The sequence below is a fragment of the Amphiprion ocellaris genome, chromosome 23 (assembly GCF_022539595.1).
Source record: "Amphiprion ocellaris isolate individual 3 ecotype Okinawa chromosome 23, ASM2253959v1, whole genome shotgun sequence".
Classification (NCBI taxonomy): domain Eukaryota; kingdom Metazoa; phylum Chordata; class Actinopteri; family Pomacentridae; genus Amphiprion; species Amphiprion ocellaris.
Window position 1 is genome coordinate 5,357,301 of NC_072788.1, and position 19,842 is coordinate 5,377,142.

At 39.0% G+C, this 19,842-nt stretch overlaps 2 protein-coding genes across 2 annotated transcripts; one reads left to right on the forward strand and one right to left on the reverse strand.

Annotated features, from left to right (window-relative positions):
• The first annotated feature begins 657 nt into the window (after positions 1 to 657).
• si:dkey-112a7.4 (uncharacterized) lies at positions 658 to 6,676 on the forward strand. The gene is made up of 3 exons (XM_035941549.2): positions 658 to 914; positions 1,243 to 1,581; positions 5,118 to 6,676. Exons 2-3 carry the CDS (start codon positions 1,401 to 1,403, stop codon positions 5,195 to 5,197), a joined length of 261 nt encoding a protein of 86 aa, XP_035797442.2. The 5' UTR covers positions 658 to 914; positions 1,243 to 1,400; the 3' UTR covers positions 5,198 to 6,676.
• Positions 6,677 to 9,372: 2,696 nt separating this feature from the next.
• On the reverse strand, positions 9,373 to 18,240 carry cldn7a (claudin 7a). Its single transcript, XM_023295347.3, has 4 exons — positions 17,759 to 18,240; positions 14,989 to 15,153; positions 12,938 to 13,022; positions 9,373 to 10,478 (listed from the first exon to the last, which is right to left on the reverse strand). Exons 1-4 carry the CDS (start codon positions 17,979 to 17,981, stop codon positions 10,310 to 10,312), a joined length of 642 nt encoding a protein of 213 aa, XP_023151115.1. The 5' UTR covers positions 17,982 to 18,240; the 3' UTR covers positions 9,373 to 10,309.
• Between the last annotated feature and the right edge of the window lie 1,602 nt (positions 18,241 to 19,842).

Here is a 19,842-nt window from a genome sequence, read left to right on the forward strand (position 1 = left end):
CAAAGTTCCACATTAGTTGTTGATTTACCTCCTGGAAACGGGTTTCACAAGAAAATAAAGCTTTAAAATGGATGAAATGTTGCTCTACACTGATTCTGAATCTGTGTTTTTGAGACTCATCAGTGCCCCAGTTTCAAACAGAAATGCTCAGCCATGACTTTTCTGTGTAGCATATAAAAACACTACATGTACATGTTAACAAGTTTTATAAAAATGGATTTTCTCCATAGAGAGTCTTTAAAAATGAAGATATCTGTTCTTAAGATGCTACCCTTTGGACTGTCCTCTGCCAAAAGTTCAACAATAAGAGTTAGTTTGGGTTCAGAGTTTAGAGGAAGACATCAGCACTGATCTGTGAGTCCACTTAAGAAGCAGCAGGGTGTTAAAAAAGAACAAACTGACCAAGTAACCTCGTTAATAAGTCACCAAATTGCTGTGGACAAATAGCTTTGACCCGTTTGGTGGCAAATGACGTAGATTTTCTTGTTCCTTGTCATGTAACTCATTTACTGTCTTCTACTCGGGCTTCTGGTCTCCAGTAAAACGAGCTGACTGTTATGAGGTGGGGGATTATTGAACCGTGTCTGTCATTGGCTGGCGCCCGAGTCACTCTCATCACGGGAGGTGCGTAATTACGCATTGCGCCCTCGAAACTTTGGCACACCTCCGCTGTATAATCCGAAGTGTCAGCACTGTCGCTTATATCAACCGCACGGTGACGTCCAAATGCCGCTATGAGTCAAGACACAATACGAGGAAATCCCCAAGGCCGAGAAAACGACGAGAGGCCCCTTTAAATCGACGCTTCCTCCGGGTTGTGCCAAGAGAGAGAGAGCTCTGATAAACAACAACACGGTTCTCAGAAGCCGCTTTTACCGGATTCAGCTCTTTACTGCGGCCTCGGAGAAGAGGAGGTGAGGTCATGGTTATTATATGTAACAGCATTTGTGAAGGATTGGAGAGAGAAAGCGATCAGTTGGTGTTTGTTTGCGGCACCGGTGCGGAAAAGCACTTTACTACGGCGAGCAGATCGGGCGGGACACGCGTTATTGTACTATTGTGCTGCTCAGGAAGGCATTTGCTACACCTGTTAGGAGTAACGCAGCCGAGAGCACACAGCAGAACATCGCTTATTTCAGTGTAAACAGCGGAGAAGTGGCGGCGCGCACTTCGCCAAAAGCGCTGCGCTCTGTGACGCACGGGGGGCTATTTGTTGACAAACGTGTTTACTTTCATTGACAGGCACCGAGGAGTTTTGTCGCCGCCGTTTCCAGCGTTTTTGTTGTCCATACATTCATTGTTGAATGCCATTGCGGAAGTGAGAGGCTCCTCGACGCGACACGAAAGGCTTGGTCTGTGCGGACATCTAGCGGCCACTCAGGAGAAGGTGCCATCCAGAGATGTACGGAGCTTCAGGTATCCCCGAGCTCATCCCTCCCAGCGGGCCTTCCCGGCAGCCCGGCCCGGCGGGGCAGTTCAACCCGGGCCACCCCCAGGTCAACGGCCACGGCGGGGCACAGAACCCCCAGAGGCTCGGACAGAGGGCACCCAAACTGGGCCAGATCGGAAGGTCCAAGAAAGGTGAGTGAGGGGAAGCTGGTTGGACGTGTTTTTTTTCCACATCTAGAAGAATCAGTACAATATTAACACTACTTGTTCTATTTCACTGCTGTCTCTGCATTCCAGCACCATCCCATCTGCTGCTGCAACACTGAAAATGTCCCCACTGTGGGAATATTAAACGATTATTGTATAGAAATGTGACTAAAATATCACAAAGCAAAGCCATGCATAATGACAATACAGATTAGACTGCAGGGGAAACAGCAGAGAGTAGTTTTTCCAGATTCTGGTTCATCCAAACTGTTTATTTTTGGTGTTTTATTCAAAAATGAGACATGTAGAATGAAGTGATTTTTGCTGAAATATCACAATTTCAAGCTTAAATTATTATTTGAGCAGATGAGCAGCTAAAGAACTGCTGGAACGTTGAAAATGACACAGCTTTTCCTGTTTTAGGAGGACAAACATTACTTCTTAAAGCCCTTGGTTTGCCTAATAACTTAAGCGAATACATTTAATATTAATAAGAATACGTTCCAGAGGCACGTTTAACCCTCATCAGTACACCTGGGGTCCATAACTTGCCATATTTTTTTATTTGTAAGTTGGATTTTTCAGTCTCTTATAGGTAGTTGTCACCCATATAGTTGCCATCACATAAACCAAAGCTTATTTGATTCCAGTCAGGTTTGTAGAGTATATATAGAAAAATTGTTTGGGTTCCATGCAGACCCCAGCCGGACTGTGCAGCTTTTATCTATGTATGTTTGTGTTATGCTGCTCTTGTGATGACTGCTTCAGTTGCATTGTGTTTCATTTCAATTCAGGAGTTCTTACACTAATATTGTAAGCAACACACGTCAGTAATCATCAATAGTAATTTCAGTGTTTCTTTCATATTTGTATCTATAGACGACAAGTTTTAGGAAAATACACATTGAGAGGATATGGACATGTACAGAAATGTGAAACAGATGAAATATTACTGGTTTCCAGGTGGATCCCAAGTGTACAGATTGATAGGTTTTGCCACTTGTACTGATGAGGATTAAAAAGACAACTTCCCCAAACGAAAGACATAAAAGTGGACAGAAGATGCACTGAAATTGATCTGCATGAGAGTCTGACTGCGTCCATTATACTTTCAATTAACCCCTTAATTTTGTGCTTTTTCGAGACATTTCTGCTATAAATTTGTGCAGAAAAATGACAAATTGGTGCATAAAAATTCCCCAGGTCTCCTGCTAAACCTACACCCATGCAACAGGCAGCACCTACACCATTATCCATAAACCCTAATGAAGCGCTAGATAGAAACTCTGCAACACGAGCAAACAGCAAACAGCACTAATCCTATGATGATCGAGTTTAAAAGCTCATTTTGTGAGGCTGTAATTTGTGGTGCCGTCGAGCTGTGGGTGATACAGAGAGGTGTTTCTATTTATAACCTCCCCTGGCAGATATAAGTAGGGTGGACAAAATAATAGAAACACCTGTCAGTAGATTGCAATATAATTCGCCAGTGCTATAAAATGTGGTCTCCTAAAGGCCATGCAGTTCACCAACATACTCATTATATATTAAAAGTCCATTTTTTAAGGTTTTGGCATTCTAGTATACATGTTTAACCTCAACACCAACATCTACGTTTAAGTTTCTTAGGCAGACCCAATACAATTACTGGACATTTATGATGGAATAATAATAAAAATAATGCATTTTTATTAGTTTTCTGTCCTTTGAGAACAAGAAGACAAATCTTGATATACAGTCTTTAACCTTCCTGTTAGGTTTTAATTATCCAAAGATGTCAGAAACCAAAAAATCCCAATAAACATTATTCATATCTCATTATTAACTGCACTTAAATCAATATTTAGTGTGGTGGTGTTCTTTAAATCTCACAGATTATGGTTCAATGAGGATAATTCACTCGTTTTTCATAAAAAATTGCAACTTCTTTTAATGTGCATTGGAAAGACTTACATATAAAATACAGTAGTTTTACATGACATTGATTTTTTATTTTACATTTTGATTTTTTTTCGGGAATGATGCTAATAAATTAACACAAGACACCTCTTCTGTTCAGGGTGGGTTTGCAAATATGCGAAATTTAAACTTTTTATATGGTGATCACTTCACAGTTTTATTTGTTACATATTAAGTCAATTTTTGAGGCTGTGCTCGCTCTGATTATGAGAGTTTGAGGGATTTTATTTCAAATTCGGGAGAATTTTAAAGCATCGGTTCAACATTTTTAAAAAATGTGCTTATTTGCTTCCTTGTCTCGAGTTTGATGTGGAAGTCAACACAACTCGCATGTCAGTTAGCTTAGGATAAACACTGGAAATCTGAAAATTCCAGTTCAATCCAGAGGCAACAAATTCTGCATAATGGCACCTTGAATGTGCACTAATTATCTCTTTAAATCTTAATTAATTTGCACTAAAACCAGAGTGTAAAAATCACTCATTGTGGTTTTATGGGGGGTAAAGCGTGGCTATTATTTGGCTGATAGTCGTGTCTTGTCCTCATCATTCCTCCCAGCCGAGAAAGTCCAGTACATAAGTCCCTGTCAAACGGGATTAAGAGGCCTCAGACAGCGCCGGTTTAAATGTTACCCCTGTTTCCAGTCTTTATGCTAAGCTAAGCTAACCTTGCTAAACTTGTTTTATTTCAGTCCTGGCAATGAAACAAATAAGTATATTTCCCAGAATGCTGAATGCTTTCTTCTAAGAGAACTAACTGAATTCGCCCCATTAAAACCTCTGAATTCCAAGCAGCTTCCGTCACATTTTTCCTCACTGTCGGCTCATTTTTCACTGCAGTATAAAATCCTGCACCTCTGTGGAAGCAGCACAGCCATGGCTACAAGGAGAATGCCTGAAAAATATCTTCTGTGCAATATAAAAAAAGTTATGATTAAAAAAAAATCATTAAAGAATCTACGAAATTTGAGTTTCTTTGAATAAATATTTTCCAAAAACATGGAATCAACATGTACAACATTTTTCTAAGTGTCCACAAGTGTTACAAATACTGGAAAATTGTGACTCTGCATACTTTTGATGTACTTTTGTGTCCTATCTCCTCTTTGTACACACAGCCTGCAGTTCAGCCTAGCTTAACAGAACAGTCGTAGAATTTTTGTCATGTGACTGATGGTTGTAGCCGAGTCACTAATGGCTTCTCAGTTGTGCCGAGCAGCGCAGAATTTTTTAATTTTTTACCAAATCTGGTTACTCCAAACAGTTATTTTTTCATGTTTTTCACATAAGACACGTAGAATGAAGTGATTTTGGATTATTTTCCCAAATGTCACAGCTGAATAATCCAGAACCAGTTGGAAAGTGGAAAATAAGACAATTTTTTCTGTTTTTACGATTTCTGGCTGTGATAAATAGTGTAATTCTGGCCTTTTTCTTATAGATAACACATCTTTCAAACCTGTTAGCCAGTTCTGGGTATCTGGAATTAACATTTTGATATTCTTATCGATGTATTCTTAATCTAGAAGCAAACCCTCCTGACCTCTGCCCTTTCTTTCTCAGTGGACCTGGACGATGAAGACTTGGACGACATCATGAATAACAACGGTCAGTGTCCTGTCTCCCTGTCACCCATCTCCTAAACTTCACCGAGAAGTGCCAAAATTTAAAAAAAAAAGAGAAATCCCCCGGGACGCCAAACCTCCCCCAAGTCAGTGATCTTGGCCTCGGTCCTGTCAAGTGTCCTACTGAAGCTTCTGACGGCTCATCAAGGCTCGAAAACGGCTCATTTAGCGCCGACTGAAGCCTGGGCCCTGATTGTATATAGTGTCTATTTAACTTACCTTTGGTCAGACTGTGAATGAACCGCATTGCATCGCTCTCTACTCTATACCTCGGTAGGTAGTGGACTGTCAGGACTGGAGGACGGTTTGGGAGAAAGTGTCCATATTTTTCAGAGCTTCTTAAACAAGGGCTACGTTTCTAAAGTTGCACTGAGCAAACGGTTAGATGAAGAGCAGCCTCCCGCCTGCGTGTTTACCGGTGAGGGTTACTGATTGTGGGTCGGTTGCGTTGAGGGAAGCCTGTTAATGTGTATCACACAGGTGAAACGTTAAGCTTCGGTTGTGCAATGACTATCATTCTCTCCTCTCACGCCGATCCGAGCGGTGTACTTATTATCCAGTGGATGAAAGCTTGCTATTTACAAGAAAACAACACACAACTACTGCTAATTATTTATTGTTGAAAAGACGAGACACTTGCTGTTACGGCTTCTACGTGTTTTTTACTTGGATATTTTGTGCTTCGGTCGAGATTTCTTTCCAAATGGTGCACTTTTGTGGGAATGCCTGTTATGTGCAGTGACATGTGGCAGAATTCTATGCATGAAGTCTGTTAAAGCATCAAAACACGTAACTGGTTTCCTGTTATTTAAGGGCTATGTAGTCGTATTTCAAACCGCACCACCGTGTTTTTTTTTTTTTCTTTGCTCATGCCGAGTCAGCATTTCCCTGAGCTCATTGTTGGCTTTGAGACTCGGCGATGAAATATCATAAACAACAACAGATTTTACGGAGCCTTTGTTTGTTTCCAAAGGCAGGGTTTTTCCCCAGCAGGCCACATGACTGTGAGAAAAGATGTGTACAGTTGAAAAATGCTACTTCAGATTGATATTTAAAGCGGATTGTGATTGCCATGCTGACCTGTTATGATGAACAAAACTTGATTGTGTTTATATATGAAGCACTCATCTGAACTACACCCACATGGGTTCAGGTGGACTATTTAAAGATACGTCAGACTTTATAATTGCAGTATGAGATCATAAAAACAAGCAGCCTCTGATTAGCTGAGACAATCTCATGTTGTTTTTTTTTTTTGATTTTCTAAAGATTGCAGCGTCCGGTTGAGGCCTGATCGTGTGTAAAGGCTCATGCTGATGTCATGTTACTTTGTTGGCTGTGAAATTGTTACTAGTTCACTTGTTCTTGGCTTCATGGAAGCGCCACATTTCACAGCTCATTCTCTGACTCGAAGATTGCTGTTTGGGTTGTGGTTACCTTTTTGCATGGAACTTTTCATAATGCATCTCGGGAAATAAAATCTGAATCTTTGTGGAATCTCTCTGTGTTTGGTTTCGTGTTTTAGCGTCACTCACTTCTGTCGACTCTGACTAGAACTAAAAAAAAACGTGTTTTTTCACACGCTTCTCTTTTTCACACATCCGTCACACAGTAAACACCGGGTGCAGATTTCAGCTCTGAACAATAAATATGTTTCTCTCCTGTTGACTCTGTGTGAACATATGCTGAGCTGCTAATCTTTTAACTCTATATCCAGTATAAAATCACATTTAAACAAACATATCAGCTTGTTTTAGCAGCTATTTGTCCAATAAAGGAAACACAGAAGAGGCAAAAAAATATTGAGTATATAAATATAATTAAGGGACTTTTGAAGTCCGTGGGAGATATCCTCCTTCTGTAGAAATGCCATGTGGTGTTTGGTTATAGGTAGCCATGTTTAATTTAGGCCTGAAAACAACAAAAATGTCAACTATGATACAAAAAGTAGCACAATTATATATTGATCCTGTTGTCTATGTTACTTTACCCTCATGTCGTCCTGCGGGTCAAAATTGACTCATTTCAAAGTTTGAAAATGTGGAGAAAAGAAATATTTTCACAGTGAAACTTCTAATGTCCACATTTTCAACATTTTGGCAAAATTTTTGAACAGTTTTTGGTGGAAAAAAAATGTTACAAAAAATGTTTCTTAAGAACGTTCACAAAAAAATCAACCAAAATCCAGTGAAATTTGCTGGATTTTGGTTGATTTTTATGTGAATGTTCTTAAAGAAAATATTAGAAGTTTTACTGATATATATGGAATCACTTTAGATATTTTTAGGATTTTTTTTGGAAAATTTTTATTTATTTTTTGAAAATATTTACAAGAATTTTTTTGTGAAATTTGCTGTTTTTTTTTTTTTTTTTTAAAAATAAAATTTTTAAAGGAAACTTTTAAGGAATTATTGGAATTTTCTTCCTGAAGGTTTTGCAAATTATCAGAAATTTGGGGATTTTTTTCCTGAGTTTTGGGATTTTTTTCAGACAAGGAAACAATATTTTTTGGTGGCCGTAAATGAGGTTTAAAGAAAGCGAGTTTGGCAGTGAAGTCAGCTACAACAAACATGTATTTGTAAAGATAATGTGCTTAAATATCAGCATGTTTAAGTGTTTAAGACACTTTAAATAAGCTACTGGATTAAATAACTCAGTTTTAATCTTACTGCTGGATCATGACAATGTGCTGGTTTGGGCTGACCAAAGTGCATAGAACCAACCTAAATTTTACCCATTTCCTTGTTTAGTTACTGTCTTATTGTCTTCCTTCCTTATTATACATGAATATAAATGAACCACTGTAGTGCAAATGTGTGACTTCACTGTAAAGAAAACACAAAGTGTAGCTTCAGGTCAGTGGAACCACATGACAGTGAGGTAAGAAAAAAAATTACTTTAAGTGTAAATAATCAGACAATAAGCCTCCCAAAGATGAAACATAGGTTTAATTAGTACATTCTGACAGCAGCTGGTGAGTAGTGAGTCTGTCTTCTCTTCCACGAGCTCACATACCTGGAATGAAATTTTAGATCAAGTTAATTTCACAAAGTTGTGCAGCGTTTAACAATAACAACATTTTTTAACTTATCTTTTACAGAGTAACTTCAGCGAACAATTGATCTTAATTCATCGTCTTTAATGGCTGTAAAATACATTATATTCCACTTTACAGATAATATTACATCATCAGAGATTACTCCATACCGGTTTGTAATGTTGGCTGCAGATCAGGAGAGCTTTATTATAGCATTAATTTCAAAAGTATACAAATATATTGAACTGATTATCATTTAACATCGAGCATATAGTACAATACTGTGTTTTTACAACAAAATGACTTCAAGGTTTTGCAGTTAACACAACGCAATAAAAATACAGGTAAAATATTCATAATCACCTACCTTGAAATCCTGCTCATTGTGTGTCGTTTGAACTTCTGACTGAAACAAATGGATCTGGAAGATTCCCCAACGGATGAGCAATAAAATGAATGATCCAGCAGCTGAGTCAGACTGATCCGACCAGCTGCCAGTGAACCTCTTACAAATCCTGTGACCGAGCACGAACAACCCAACGATGCATTTGCAGAAACAACCCAACACTTTTTTGATGGTCTTTTTTTTAGTGATAATGTGTCTGACATTGTACTTCCACAAAACGGGTTTGTTAAAGTTCCAGTTGCTTCCACTGGAATGCATGGATCTATGAAGTCTGGAAACCAAGTCTGGTAAAGAATAATGATACAGAAAGATTTCCTCCTTACACTTGTTTCTTAAAAAATCTAAAATCTGCATTTTCAAGGTGGAAATACTCAGTCATGGCATTAACTTCTTGTCATTGACTTCCTTATGAAAAAACACTGTATAAACATGTTAACAGGATCAAAAACTTGAATTTCACTACAGGATTTTTAATTAATGAAGTGAAAATGTAAACTTTAAACCTGCCAAATCTGAGAGCTCGTGTTATATTCATGAACACATTTTGGATTTCAAAGGTTTAACAGAAATAAGTTTTTGAGTAAAAATACTTGAAAACAATAAAGATTACTGTTCTTTTTGATGTTTTGAGTGCATGTTTTACATTTTTTCCTAGTAGATATGGGGTATATATTATTGATTGCATGAGGATTTTGAGAATCCAACATCACAGGAAGCTGCTTCCAGCTACTATGACCACGATACAATTAACAAAGTTGCAGTATTTTTATTATTTAAGTACCGTTGGACATGTTAAAAATATTCGTACAACAATTTCCCATTATCTGCAGGAAGAGCCAAGTGTATAAAACTATCTAAAAAAAAAAAAAAAACTGGAGACATCAAACATCTTAATAAAAATATGACTCTGAAAGCTACAAAAGGGCCTCAGCGGACTACCGATAATGCAGCTCTACACAGGAGCAGAAAACCTACGCTTGGCAAAATAAATAGAGGCAGTTTTAATATGATAATAGCTGATATGGAAGCCGATGGAGGGATGATGGCGCAGTGACTGCATGACCAAATATTTCATAGCTGAGCAGGGTTTGTAACAGTCTGGTATGAAGAGCTGCAGGGCCTGTAGTGAGTGTTGTAGTAAAAGGCCTGTGTGATACGCTCACCCTACACACTGAGCCCTGCATGTGAAGTCACACCCTGCTCATCGTAGCATCTATTTTAGTACCAACACTTAATATTAAATATGCATTGCCACCCCGTGTCTGTCTGGGACGCAGTGCCTGAGCTGTGGCCTGCAAACTGCAATTGATTACATTCAATTACATGGCAAATGCTAATAAATGCTGGTTCTGACACGGGGGTGCAAGTGTTGGCTTTAATCCACCGTTTAGGCTACAATTCAAGAGGTTACACCCTGAGGGCTTGTCTATTAAGTCAGGGGATCCAATTATAATGTATTTGCGAAGGCCACTTGTAAACAATTGTGGAATGTGTGGACGGGGTGAGAGACATCCCTCATGAAACAATTGAGTGCTGCATGATAATCAAGGGGTCATCAAAGGCCTGCCTGGACAAAAAGTAGAGAAAATCCAGTTCTCCGTGTCTACGGTTCACAACTGCCCATACATCTTCGGTTTTGCTCCTCGCTGATGCTGCAACAACTTCTTCCTCGGCTGCTTTTGGAGTCTCAGACATATTCCTTAGTGCTGCTTGGAGGCCCGGAGCGGGAGCTGGCCATGGATGGATACTTGGACACCTGCTTCTTCCTTGGACAGGAGGCGGCTAACATGGCGCCGCCCAGGACGTCTAGGAGGGAGCCGCCCCATGCGATGAAGATAGCGGCTCCGAACTCAAACCTGGTTTGAATAAAAAGTATTTCCCAGAGAAGATTTAGGATTTACAGTGACAAAGTCAACCTCTGTTAAGGTTGATTGGTCCAGCATGCAACACAGATGTACACAAACCCTCCCACTTCTATGCTTCATTGTCAGGACTATGCATTCACTGTAGTCGTATCAGCCAGGTTAATGCCAAACAACTTTATCTCATCTCAGCTGATCAAAGACTGTGGTACCAGCATTTATTTGACTTCTTATCATTGTTTCTTTGTTCATTTTTGTGCCAAGGAGCACTCAAGGTTGTGTTTTTTTGTCTTGATGCCCATCACACTGTGTGAACTGTCACAGAAACTCTAATTTCCCTTAATAACCCCTGTGCCAAGTCTAAGGCAATGTATCATCTGTTTTTCAGTGCTGGATTGTCCAAGTAGTGCACTGTCTGTGGCATCATTTTAGGACGGTCACTACAGCCCTGATTAGTGCTACTATGGCTCATTGTAGAATTACTGATTACTGCTGCAACACAACAGATTTTTAGTTGGTCACTGATCTTCTATGTCCTTTTCATTATTATAAAGTCTCACAATCAGATTTTTTCAGTTCCTCTGTTAGTTCTTTCCCATGTGAAGCCATGATGTAGGCATACAGACAGACACCGCCCATGTTCAGCAGTCATTCATAACCATTACAGGTGGATTCACTTTTGTTGCACTTGCGCTGTTCAGCACAAGTGAAAAACTATGACTAACTCAGCAGTGACCACCAGTCACAAGGCAAAAATCCAAAGAGTTTTCAGATTGTGTTTCCACAGAGCAAAGAGGAGATGACAATAAAATCAAACATAGTGGAATGATAAAATAAATGCAGCACGAGTTTCTACTTTTGGGCCTTTGTTTTCAATATAGTCTTTCTAAATCATTTGTTGTTGCTTTTTTCTTTGAAAAGGAGGAAATACTGCAATTATCGAGAAGTGATATGATTTTGAATCATTTGACACTGATGTGATATTTTAGAAGTTGAAGTACAGTAATATCAGCACCAAAATTGACTATTATAAGTACAGGAGATCCTCGGTTTACCAAGACCTCGACTTACGTCGTTTCGCCGTTATGTGGGAACTGATTAAGGGCGGGTCCTCGGTTTAACATACGGCATTTCATCGTTACATCGGAACTGTTTCAGTGGAACTAGCTGGCGAGCGGAACGGATCAATGCTGTATGTACAGTAGTCACGCAGCGCTATGAGACGACTTTGTTTACATTTGTCACCACATTGGATTATGTTACATTCACTAACTTCATTATGGCTCCCAAGCCTACGTCAGACTTCCAGTTTACATTTTCCTACCGAGTTGTGTTTCAGTGTGAGCTAATGACTGTTTGTTGTTACTGTAGTTGTACAAATAAGTAAACAGATCGATATCATTATAAATGTAACGGCTTTGGTTACATTTTCACTGGAGTTGAGACTTACGGCGAAAATCGACTTACATCACACCGTAGGAACAGAACTCTGACGTAAGCTGAGGAACCCCTGTACTATGGTAAAAATACTAATTTATGCAAAACGATCTCTTTCAGTGTGGTATGTGATGGCATGTATGATAGCATTACTGTTCATTCATGTGAAAGCAGCATTTTATAGAGCTGTTTGTGGTGAAGCTAACAAACTATTTTACTATATATTAAAACATGACTACAAGTTTTTGTAATGTAGAACATTTATCTATAAAGATTTACTATAGCTGTCTGATATAATTGAGTAAAATCTTCTATACTTCTCTAATTATACAAAATGGAAATATGGTGTTAGATTTTCACTACATGATGATCATGATCAAAACAAACTAATACTATTATCATAATATAGAAAAATTGAACAAATAAAATTGTGATCAGTCTAATTTGTCAAATGATCCTAACAAATGGTACATTAAAAGCATCTATGTAATCAGGTATATTAGTCTACCCTTCATTTAAGTGTGAATTCAGAAACCTTAAAGGGAGAAACACTGAGCCTCTGTAAAACCCAGTGTTTCCATTCTACAAACCACAATATCTAATGGCTCCAGCTTCATACATTTAACAGACAAATATCAGAATGATATCAATGATTCTCACCTAACTCTTGGTGAGGAAGCAAAAAAGCAATTTTCTTAAAATGTCAAACTGTTTCTTTCATTTTTAATTCAAGTAGTTATTACAAATCTCATCATGTCTCTATTTTGTTAAGTTTTCTAATACATATTCACACAAAAGGAACCAATATTATGCACATTTACAGACTGATACTGTTCATTGCTGCAGCATGAGGCGTTTGAAGCTGATAAGAAACTGTTTTTTCTGTGGGATTTTGCACTTTGTAAGTTTGCAGACCTTTTTTTTTTTTTTTTAAAACACTAAAGGATACAAAAATCATAACGTGGGCTCATTAAACAGTAGAACAATACAGAACCAGGTGCTTCGGGGCTGCTTACTTGGTGTTGACGGGAGTGTAGGGGTTGTAGAAAGCCCGGATGACATTGTGAGCGAACCAGGAGCAGGCTACGATGGCACACAGCCCTGAGCAGAGAGAAAGCCAAGCAGAAAGATCAATCAGCCCATCAGCACATCATCAAAACCCGAGAGAGAGCAGACATGCTTTTATCCCCTTCCCATTCACTTAGCATCCATCTATTGACTCCCGCACAATTAGCTTTTAGTGTTCCTGCTCTCTTCGCAGCCCGTTAGACCTCAGATGTTAGAATCCCAGCCAGAAGCTCTGGACTCTTTCAGTCTAATGACCTCTGGAGGGACGGAGCAGATGAGTGGGAGGGAAGCTTTTTTCGTCCGGGGGGTCAAACCTCCTCCTACCTACCGTATGATGTGCAGGAGATCTAAGCAGCTGAAGTTACATAACACTGTTGCATTGTTCATCGGATCGCCATAGGTCAAACCCTATACTGTGCTTCTGTCTTTTGTAGTCTAATTTAGTCAATCTCTGGATATTCTAGTGCCACCATGAAGCTCACAGTTGTTTCTGAGTATCTTTCCTTCACATCTGCTGCTTGGAAATCCATTAAATTTGACACATCCCACTCAAGGGTGAAATACCTTAATTTTCCCTATACTTGCATCATCAGAGTTCCTTTGGTTTGTAACTAAATAACAGAAAACTACTGTAATATTTCCATCAGCTGGATTTGTACTTTGTGTTTCACGCTTGTAAAGAAATTTAAGAACGCCAGTAAGATGCTAAATATGGTAAGAGTTCTGCTTAGATGCATCTATGTTCTTCTGTTTTATATCTTGCTTTTGCACATTACCACTCCTATTGTGTTCAAGTTGAAATATTTCATTACAATATTTAGATTTTGTGTCTTTTTTTTTTACATTAAACCAATGCAGAGCTGTGGAACATGTTTTTCAGTGTCCCGTTATGTGTGATAGACCTCAGAATCACAGACAATTTGTCATATTTTCATTATATGCTATGTAAATGTGGGGAATATAGCAACCTATAGGAAGCAATTTCCCCTGTGGGATCATTAAAGTGTATTTCTGATTCTGATTCTGAACCTGGGAACACAGAAACAACTCTGATTTCCCTTAACATCAACAGGTTAACACTACAGCTGGTAGCATTTAGCTCAGCAGGAGTCAACTCATTATTGGTTTGGCAGATAATTTAATCTGATATTTAGTATTTTTTCAGTTTTCTGTAGTGTTTTTTATTTAACCAATTCCTGGGAAAGTTAGTTGATTTAAATCTGGCTCTTATGCAGTTGTCTCTTTTTATCTGTAGTCACAACTCAACGTCCCACCAGCAGCACTATCTGATCAGTTATACATCACCAATAAAAGCCAATCAGCACTGACAGTTAAACATCAGAAAGGTTTTTTTTTTTATTATCTGCAATGCAGTTTTTTTATGTGTAAAACATAAGTCAAAAAAAGCATTTCAGCACTGTAAATTTTGACACTAAGATTTACATTTTTTTTACATTTTTCCTGCAAATTATTGATTATTAGTCTCCTTGGTTACTGATAATCAGTATCAATATCGAGCCTTGCTTAGCTTTAAAACACCATGTTTAAAAGTTATGACTGTTTCCTAGATTTTAAATGTTTTTAAAGTCTTGTAAAGGTCCTACATTTCTGTGAAAACTCTCAAAAAGTGCACTTTAATCAAGTGTTGTTCATCTTTGGCTATACTTTAGGATCTTTAAATGCAGAAATGTATTAAAATGAAAGTTATCTGTTGGGATTTTGGGTATATTTGATTAGAAATTAACTTCATTGATAGAACTATGGTATTGTGACTAATTTTATTGTGTTTCAGTTTTGATCTGTCATTGTATATGAAAAGAGAAGAAATCCTATTATTGTAGTTTCATAATAATAATAACATCATGGTAAAACATGGGAACATGAAGACTTGTATGTGCTTCAGAAGATTTTAGGATTGTACATTTACATCTATCACCAGCCAGTAGTTATTGTTTGTGACATTAAGCTCCTCTGTATGTAAGTTGTGCAGCATCTTCACCTCCCACTAGCAGGATGATGCCTCCCGTCATGGCGATGCGAGACTTGCGCAGTTTGTCGCTTCCTGCACAGGTGGTGCACTTCATCCCCATGCAGGCCACGCCCAGACCCGCGATGGAAACAATGATTCCAACTATCATCAAGGCGCGAGTGGCCTGGAGAGAACCTGGGGAGGAGATAAAAAATGATAAAGTAGCTGAGAAGAGTACAGGAAGAGTGGGTTAGTTCTAAATAAACCACCTTTTGTTTGGTAGAATGTGGGAGTTCAGGTCGAAAAGGTGAAAAAATACATCAATCTGTAAGAAGCCAATGATGTCAAATTATCCATTTTGCAAAGTGTAAACCTTAAAGCCCAAACTGGTAAAAGATACAGAAAGTGCAATAAACCGGCTCCGGGCTATCAGAGGGGCTTTATGTGTGTGTCCAGAGGAGGTGAATTATATTCGCATTAGCCTGCCAGGACACTTTAATGTGAGCTTTTCCTGGAAGAGGAACCATGGGATACATGTGAGCGCACACCAACAGAAAGAAGAAGCATTTCCACTGAATCTCTGCACTCTGGAGGCCTGCATCTGTCAGCGCCCCCCTCCTCACCCTATAAACCTATCACCCTCTCTTTGTCTCCCCCCTCTTGTCCACCTAGAACCAGTCTGTGCCAGTCTAGGCCATCCCTGCCCTGCCCAAACAAACAAAACACCCTCCGGCAGTGAGGGAGGGACGGAGGGGATGGAGAGGATATAAAACTGAATATAAACCAGTGAGAAATGGGAAACAATAGGGTGGATTATACAGTCGTAGCAGAGCAGGATGCACAGTATCCGGCCTCAGAGTTACATCTCACTGTTCTCATTAGTGCTGATGACCAGAGGCTGGTAGCTTTGCAGTTTGATGAATGTGGCACATCTGGTTCCATCGTAGAAATCCAGTGGAGGGACAAAACAGTTGGAGTGTATGATTCAGCTCTAAAGTGTGATTTATGGCTTCCTAGATGGCTTAATTGCAATTACATAGAGAATGTTATTTGCATATAGTTGTCATATACGACACCACCAATGGAAAAATCAGGACTCTGTTTGTTCCAATACAGTAAAATATCACTTTTCTTTCGTTTTAATTAATCTGCACTATATAATTATTAGTCTTTATGCTGGAAATACACAGGAAAGTTGTGACAAATGTAATCTGGGGCCTCTGTGGCCCCTGAAAGTTTGGCACCAGTCATCAGTTTTGCTGCAAACACAATGTATTAAACTCCTTAATGCAAAAATATCGACTCTACTGTGTCAAATACATGAGGAGAGAAATTTTCAGTCTTCACAATTCACATAAATCAGCTGGTTTATGTTCAGTAGATGGTTACTATGGTCTCTACTCACTCTGGCAGGGCTGAACCACATTATTCCATCGAATATTAATGGTGAAACAAGTACAGTTTGTTCCTGGGACTTTATTTTTACAGCAGGTGCGACTCAGCGACTCAACTTTTTGTCACTGAGGCTTCAACAGCGACCGTGGAATAATGCTTAGACCATGTGTCATCTGCTGCATGTGAGTGTGATGGAGAGTTGAAGGAGGCAGGAGGAGGGGAGGGTTTCCTAGAATGTGACAGACTGAGGTTTGGTTTCTTTGCAAACTCTTGGAAATGTGTAGATGTCTTTATAGAAGGAATATGGAGAAGAAATCATCCCACTGTAATGACAGATTGCACTTAATCATTAAGAACAGGATGTAAACTATAAATAATGTGATTTTACAGAAATTTTATTTTACACATTTTCCCCCACATTTCTAAAATATATAAAAATGTCTATAAAATTAGAAAGTAGATTTTAACCCTGTAAAACCCACTGTTATTATTTTTGATTATTATTTATATCTCTATAATTTTTGTTAAATTATTCTCATTTTTTGCCATTTTATATATATATATACACATTTTTTTCTATATTTGGGTCTTACAGGGTTAAGTAGTAGTGATTTTACATACCTAATGTCAAATAATAATAATGAAAAAGATCTATTAAATATGAAAGATTTCCACATTAACATTTATGTGTAAAAAATCCTATTGTACTTGGTATGATCTACAGTTAACAGTTTTATTTTACAATTATATTAGTAAGTATTTGATTCACAATAGCGTTTTTACATGTTTTTAAAATGTAAATGGATTAATTTTAAACATGGACTTACATTTCTTTTTTTTTAACCACTACATATTTTTTAAGCAAAATTACATGTAAAAAGTCACATTTGATATGATTTACAATTTACAGTCAATTTTTTTTACCCCTTTAAAGTCAATTAAAAGTTTTCCAAGACTGTTTCAACATTTTTTTCTTACATAGACTTATATAATAAATTATATTAAACTTGATTAATCATGTTACAACAATATTTATGAATGATTTAATCGTTTTAAAATGTGTGTTGTGTAAAATTATTTAACAAAAAGGAATTTAATTGTTAATTTTAAATGTGGAAAATTACATTTTTTTTGACGGGGTAGTTTTTGGCAACTGGAAGATGACTTTTTCCCCTCTAATCAATGCTAACAATGTGCTCCACTGAGAAGCCTGGATGAAGGAGCAGGTGTGTGTCCAGGTGGAGTCATGAATAAGACGCAGTGTGAGGACTGACAGCGCACAATCCAGCGCGTCAAATGGGACGAAAAATAGGAAATTCCCCTCTTTTTCTGTACTTGTGACATCAAAACTCATTCGTAATGACACTCTGGAATAAAATTCTCCCCCACAAACCGCACCACTTACTGTCGAGCTGCAGGATGGAGTCGTAGATTTTACACTGGAGCTGCCCGGTGCTTTGGAAGGCGCAGGACATCCACAGTCCCTGGTACATGGCCACCGCTGTGATGATGTTGTCCCCGATGTACGCGGACATCTTCCACTGCGGCAGAATAGTCCCGATGATCAGCCCCACGATGCCAATTAATGACAGGAAAAAGCCCAGCAGCTGGATCCCGGAGTTGGCCATCCTCGTGGAAAAACACTGTTCTCTGGATAAACTTTTTAAAAAGAGGATCCCGTGTGCGTAATCAAGGAGCAAAACTCCTAAAATCCCCTTTATTGGTCACTAAATGACGCAGAAGTTGCGGGTAGGGTCCGTGGCGCTGCAGCAGAAGTGTGCCGGGGGTCTTTACGCGGGGATGGGCTTCCAAGATGTGGGTGCTGGTGTGAAGTGGGTGTGTAATTATCACGCCTGCTGATGCATGGAGTCGCACTTGTCTGTGCGCTGCTGGGAAAAGCTCCCTCTGCTTCCAGCAAAGCAACAGGTTGTCTTTCCACTTGACACTTTATTTTCTCAAATGACCAAACTGATGATCCTTTGATGTTACATATGTTAAGGGAAACGTTTGGCACCTTGGCAGGGCATAGGATTGAATATGTGCCAAATTAAAGGTTAAAAATATACAAATAATGTATGTTTCATCAATTTTCTAAGGAGGCTGAGAACATTTAAACATTTATCATCTCTTATTGTGACAGAAATAAGTGCTTAAAGGTATATGTGCTGAAAGTTTCCCTCCATTTCAGCACTTTTGTGTCTTTTTTCCTCCTTCCCGTGTGCAGATATGCATTACAGGCCAACCACTGACGCAGTTTGATGCCATAAATCAAAGCAGACTAAACTGTCCCTTTAGCACAGATCACCAATCACATCTTTCTGCTGGGCCTCGAGCTGATTCATGACCTCTGTGATGGTGGTAAAAAAAGAAACTGTACATTCCAAACAGTAGACAATGGGGGAAAAAGTGCACAGAAGAGATTAAAGCTTCCATAGAGCCATTATACAACTGTGCATTAAAAGTGTAACCAGAATGGTGGATATTAATGTATAAAATGTGTATAAAAGTGGTGTATCTACTAGTATTCAGTTGCCTTTGCTTCCTTAAAAAACAAAAAGTCAACAGGATCTTGACTTTTTCCTGGCATTCGTGTTTCCTGAGATGCTTAGAATTTTTATTATTACAAGCCTCCTTCATTTTATGCTGACGGTAACTAATTCAGCAGCGAAATTCAATGCAAACTGCCGTATTTTCATTACATTCAACACTGACTGCAAAAACACCCTCTCAACATCTATTAGCTGCCTGTAATGGTTTCATAATACTTTACAATGCCTTTACTCCATTACTACGCCAGTTGTAGCGACCTCGTGCTATGAATAGGCAAAAACTATGAGACAATAGCAAACATTGTCCATGTCAGGGGTCAGGCTTGGTGCTGCAGTGTGTGTGACTTCACACTGCTGCTAAACAATAGTCCCACAGCAAAAGGAGAGGAAGTAATAAGCCTGGAGGAAGTTCTCCCCACTGCCAGGTTAATGGGAATGTGCTCACCTACTGGCTGGATTACCTATTTAACATGTAATGAGGCTTTGCCCGGTTGTTCTCACAGCCCTGTTCTTCAACCGTCTCCTCCGCCTTCGCCTGATTTTCTCACGTTCCTGCCCTTTTCGTCCACTTTCGAACCCTTCTCCTCTCACCATAACTCTTTCTCCTTTACTGTATGCATGCTTGGGTAACAGGCCTCAAGTCTTTGCCGCCGAGGCCAACAAATGCCCCATTGTTGCTCGGGAAGAATGACCCTGTAGCTCAAGGAATTTGCTTCTCTTTGATGCAGAAGTTGATGAGGAGGAGGAGAAAGGTGGTTTAGAGGTTGAAAGATGAACCAAAGAATACATCTGAAGGTAAGAAAGGTGAATAGAAAGCTGTTTGATCAGTGGGAGATGAGCAGGAAGAAGATCAGGGGCCAATCCGAGGCCTACCAGTGCTGTTGCTACTGGTAACCTGATTTATATGATGTCCTTTTGGCTGCGTTTCCACCCAGATTGC

What these genes read in the sequence shown, in the direction of transcription:
- si:dkey-112a7.4 (XM_035941549.2), top strand. Translation starts at nt 1,401, where the DNA reads ATGTACGGAGCTTCAGGTATCCCCGAGCTCATCCCTCCCAGCGGGCCT. An exon ending in GATCGGAAGGTCCAAGAAAG is followed by an intron (nt 1,582 to 5,117) that starts GTGAGTGAGGGG and finishes TTTCTTTCTCAG; the next exon opens with TGGACCTGGACGATGAAGAC.
- cldn7a (XM_023295347.3), bottom strand. Translation starts at nt 17,981, where the DNA reads ATGGCCAACTCCGGGATCCAGCTGCTGGGCTTTTTCCTGTCATTAATT. An exon ending in CATCATCCTGCTAGTGGGAG is followed by an intron (nt 13,023 to 14,988) that starts GTGAAGATGCTG and finishes CTCTCTGCTCAG; the next exon opens with GGCTGTGTGCCATCGTAGCC. An exon ending in TACACTCCCGTCAACACCAA is followed by an intron (nt 10,479 to 12,937) that starts GTAAGCAGCCCC and finishes TATTCAAACCAG; the next exon opens with GTTTGAGTTCGGAGCCGCTA.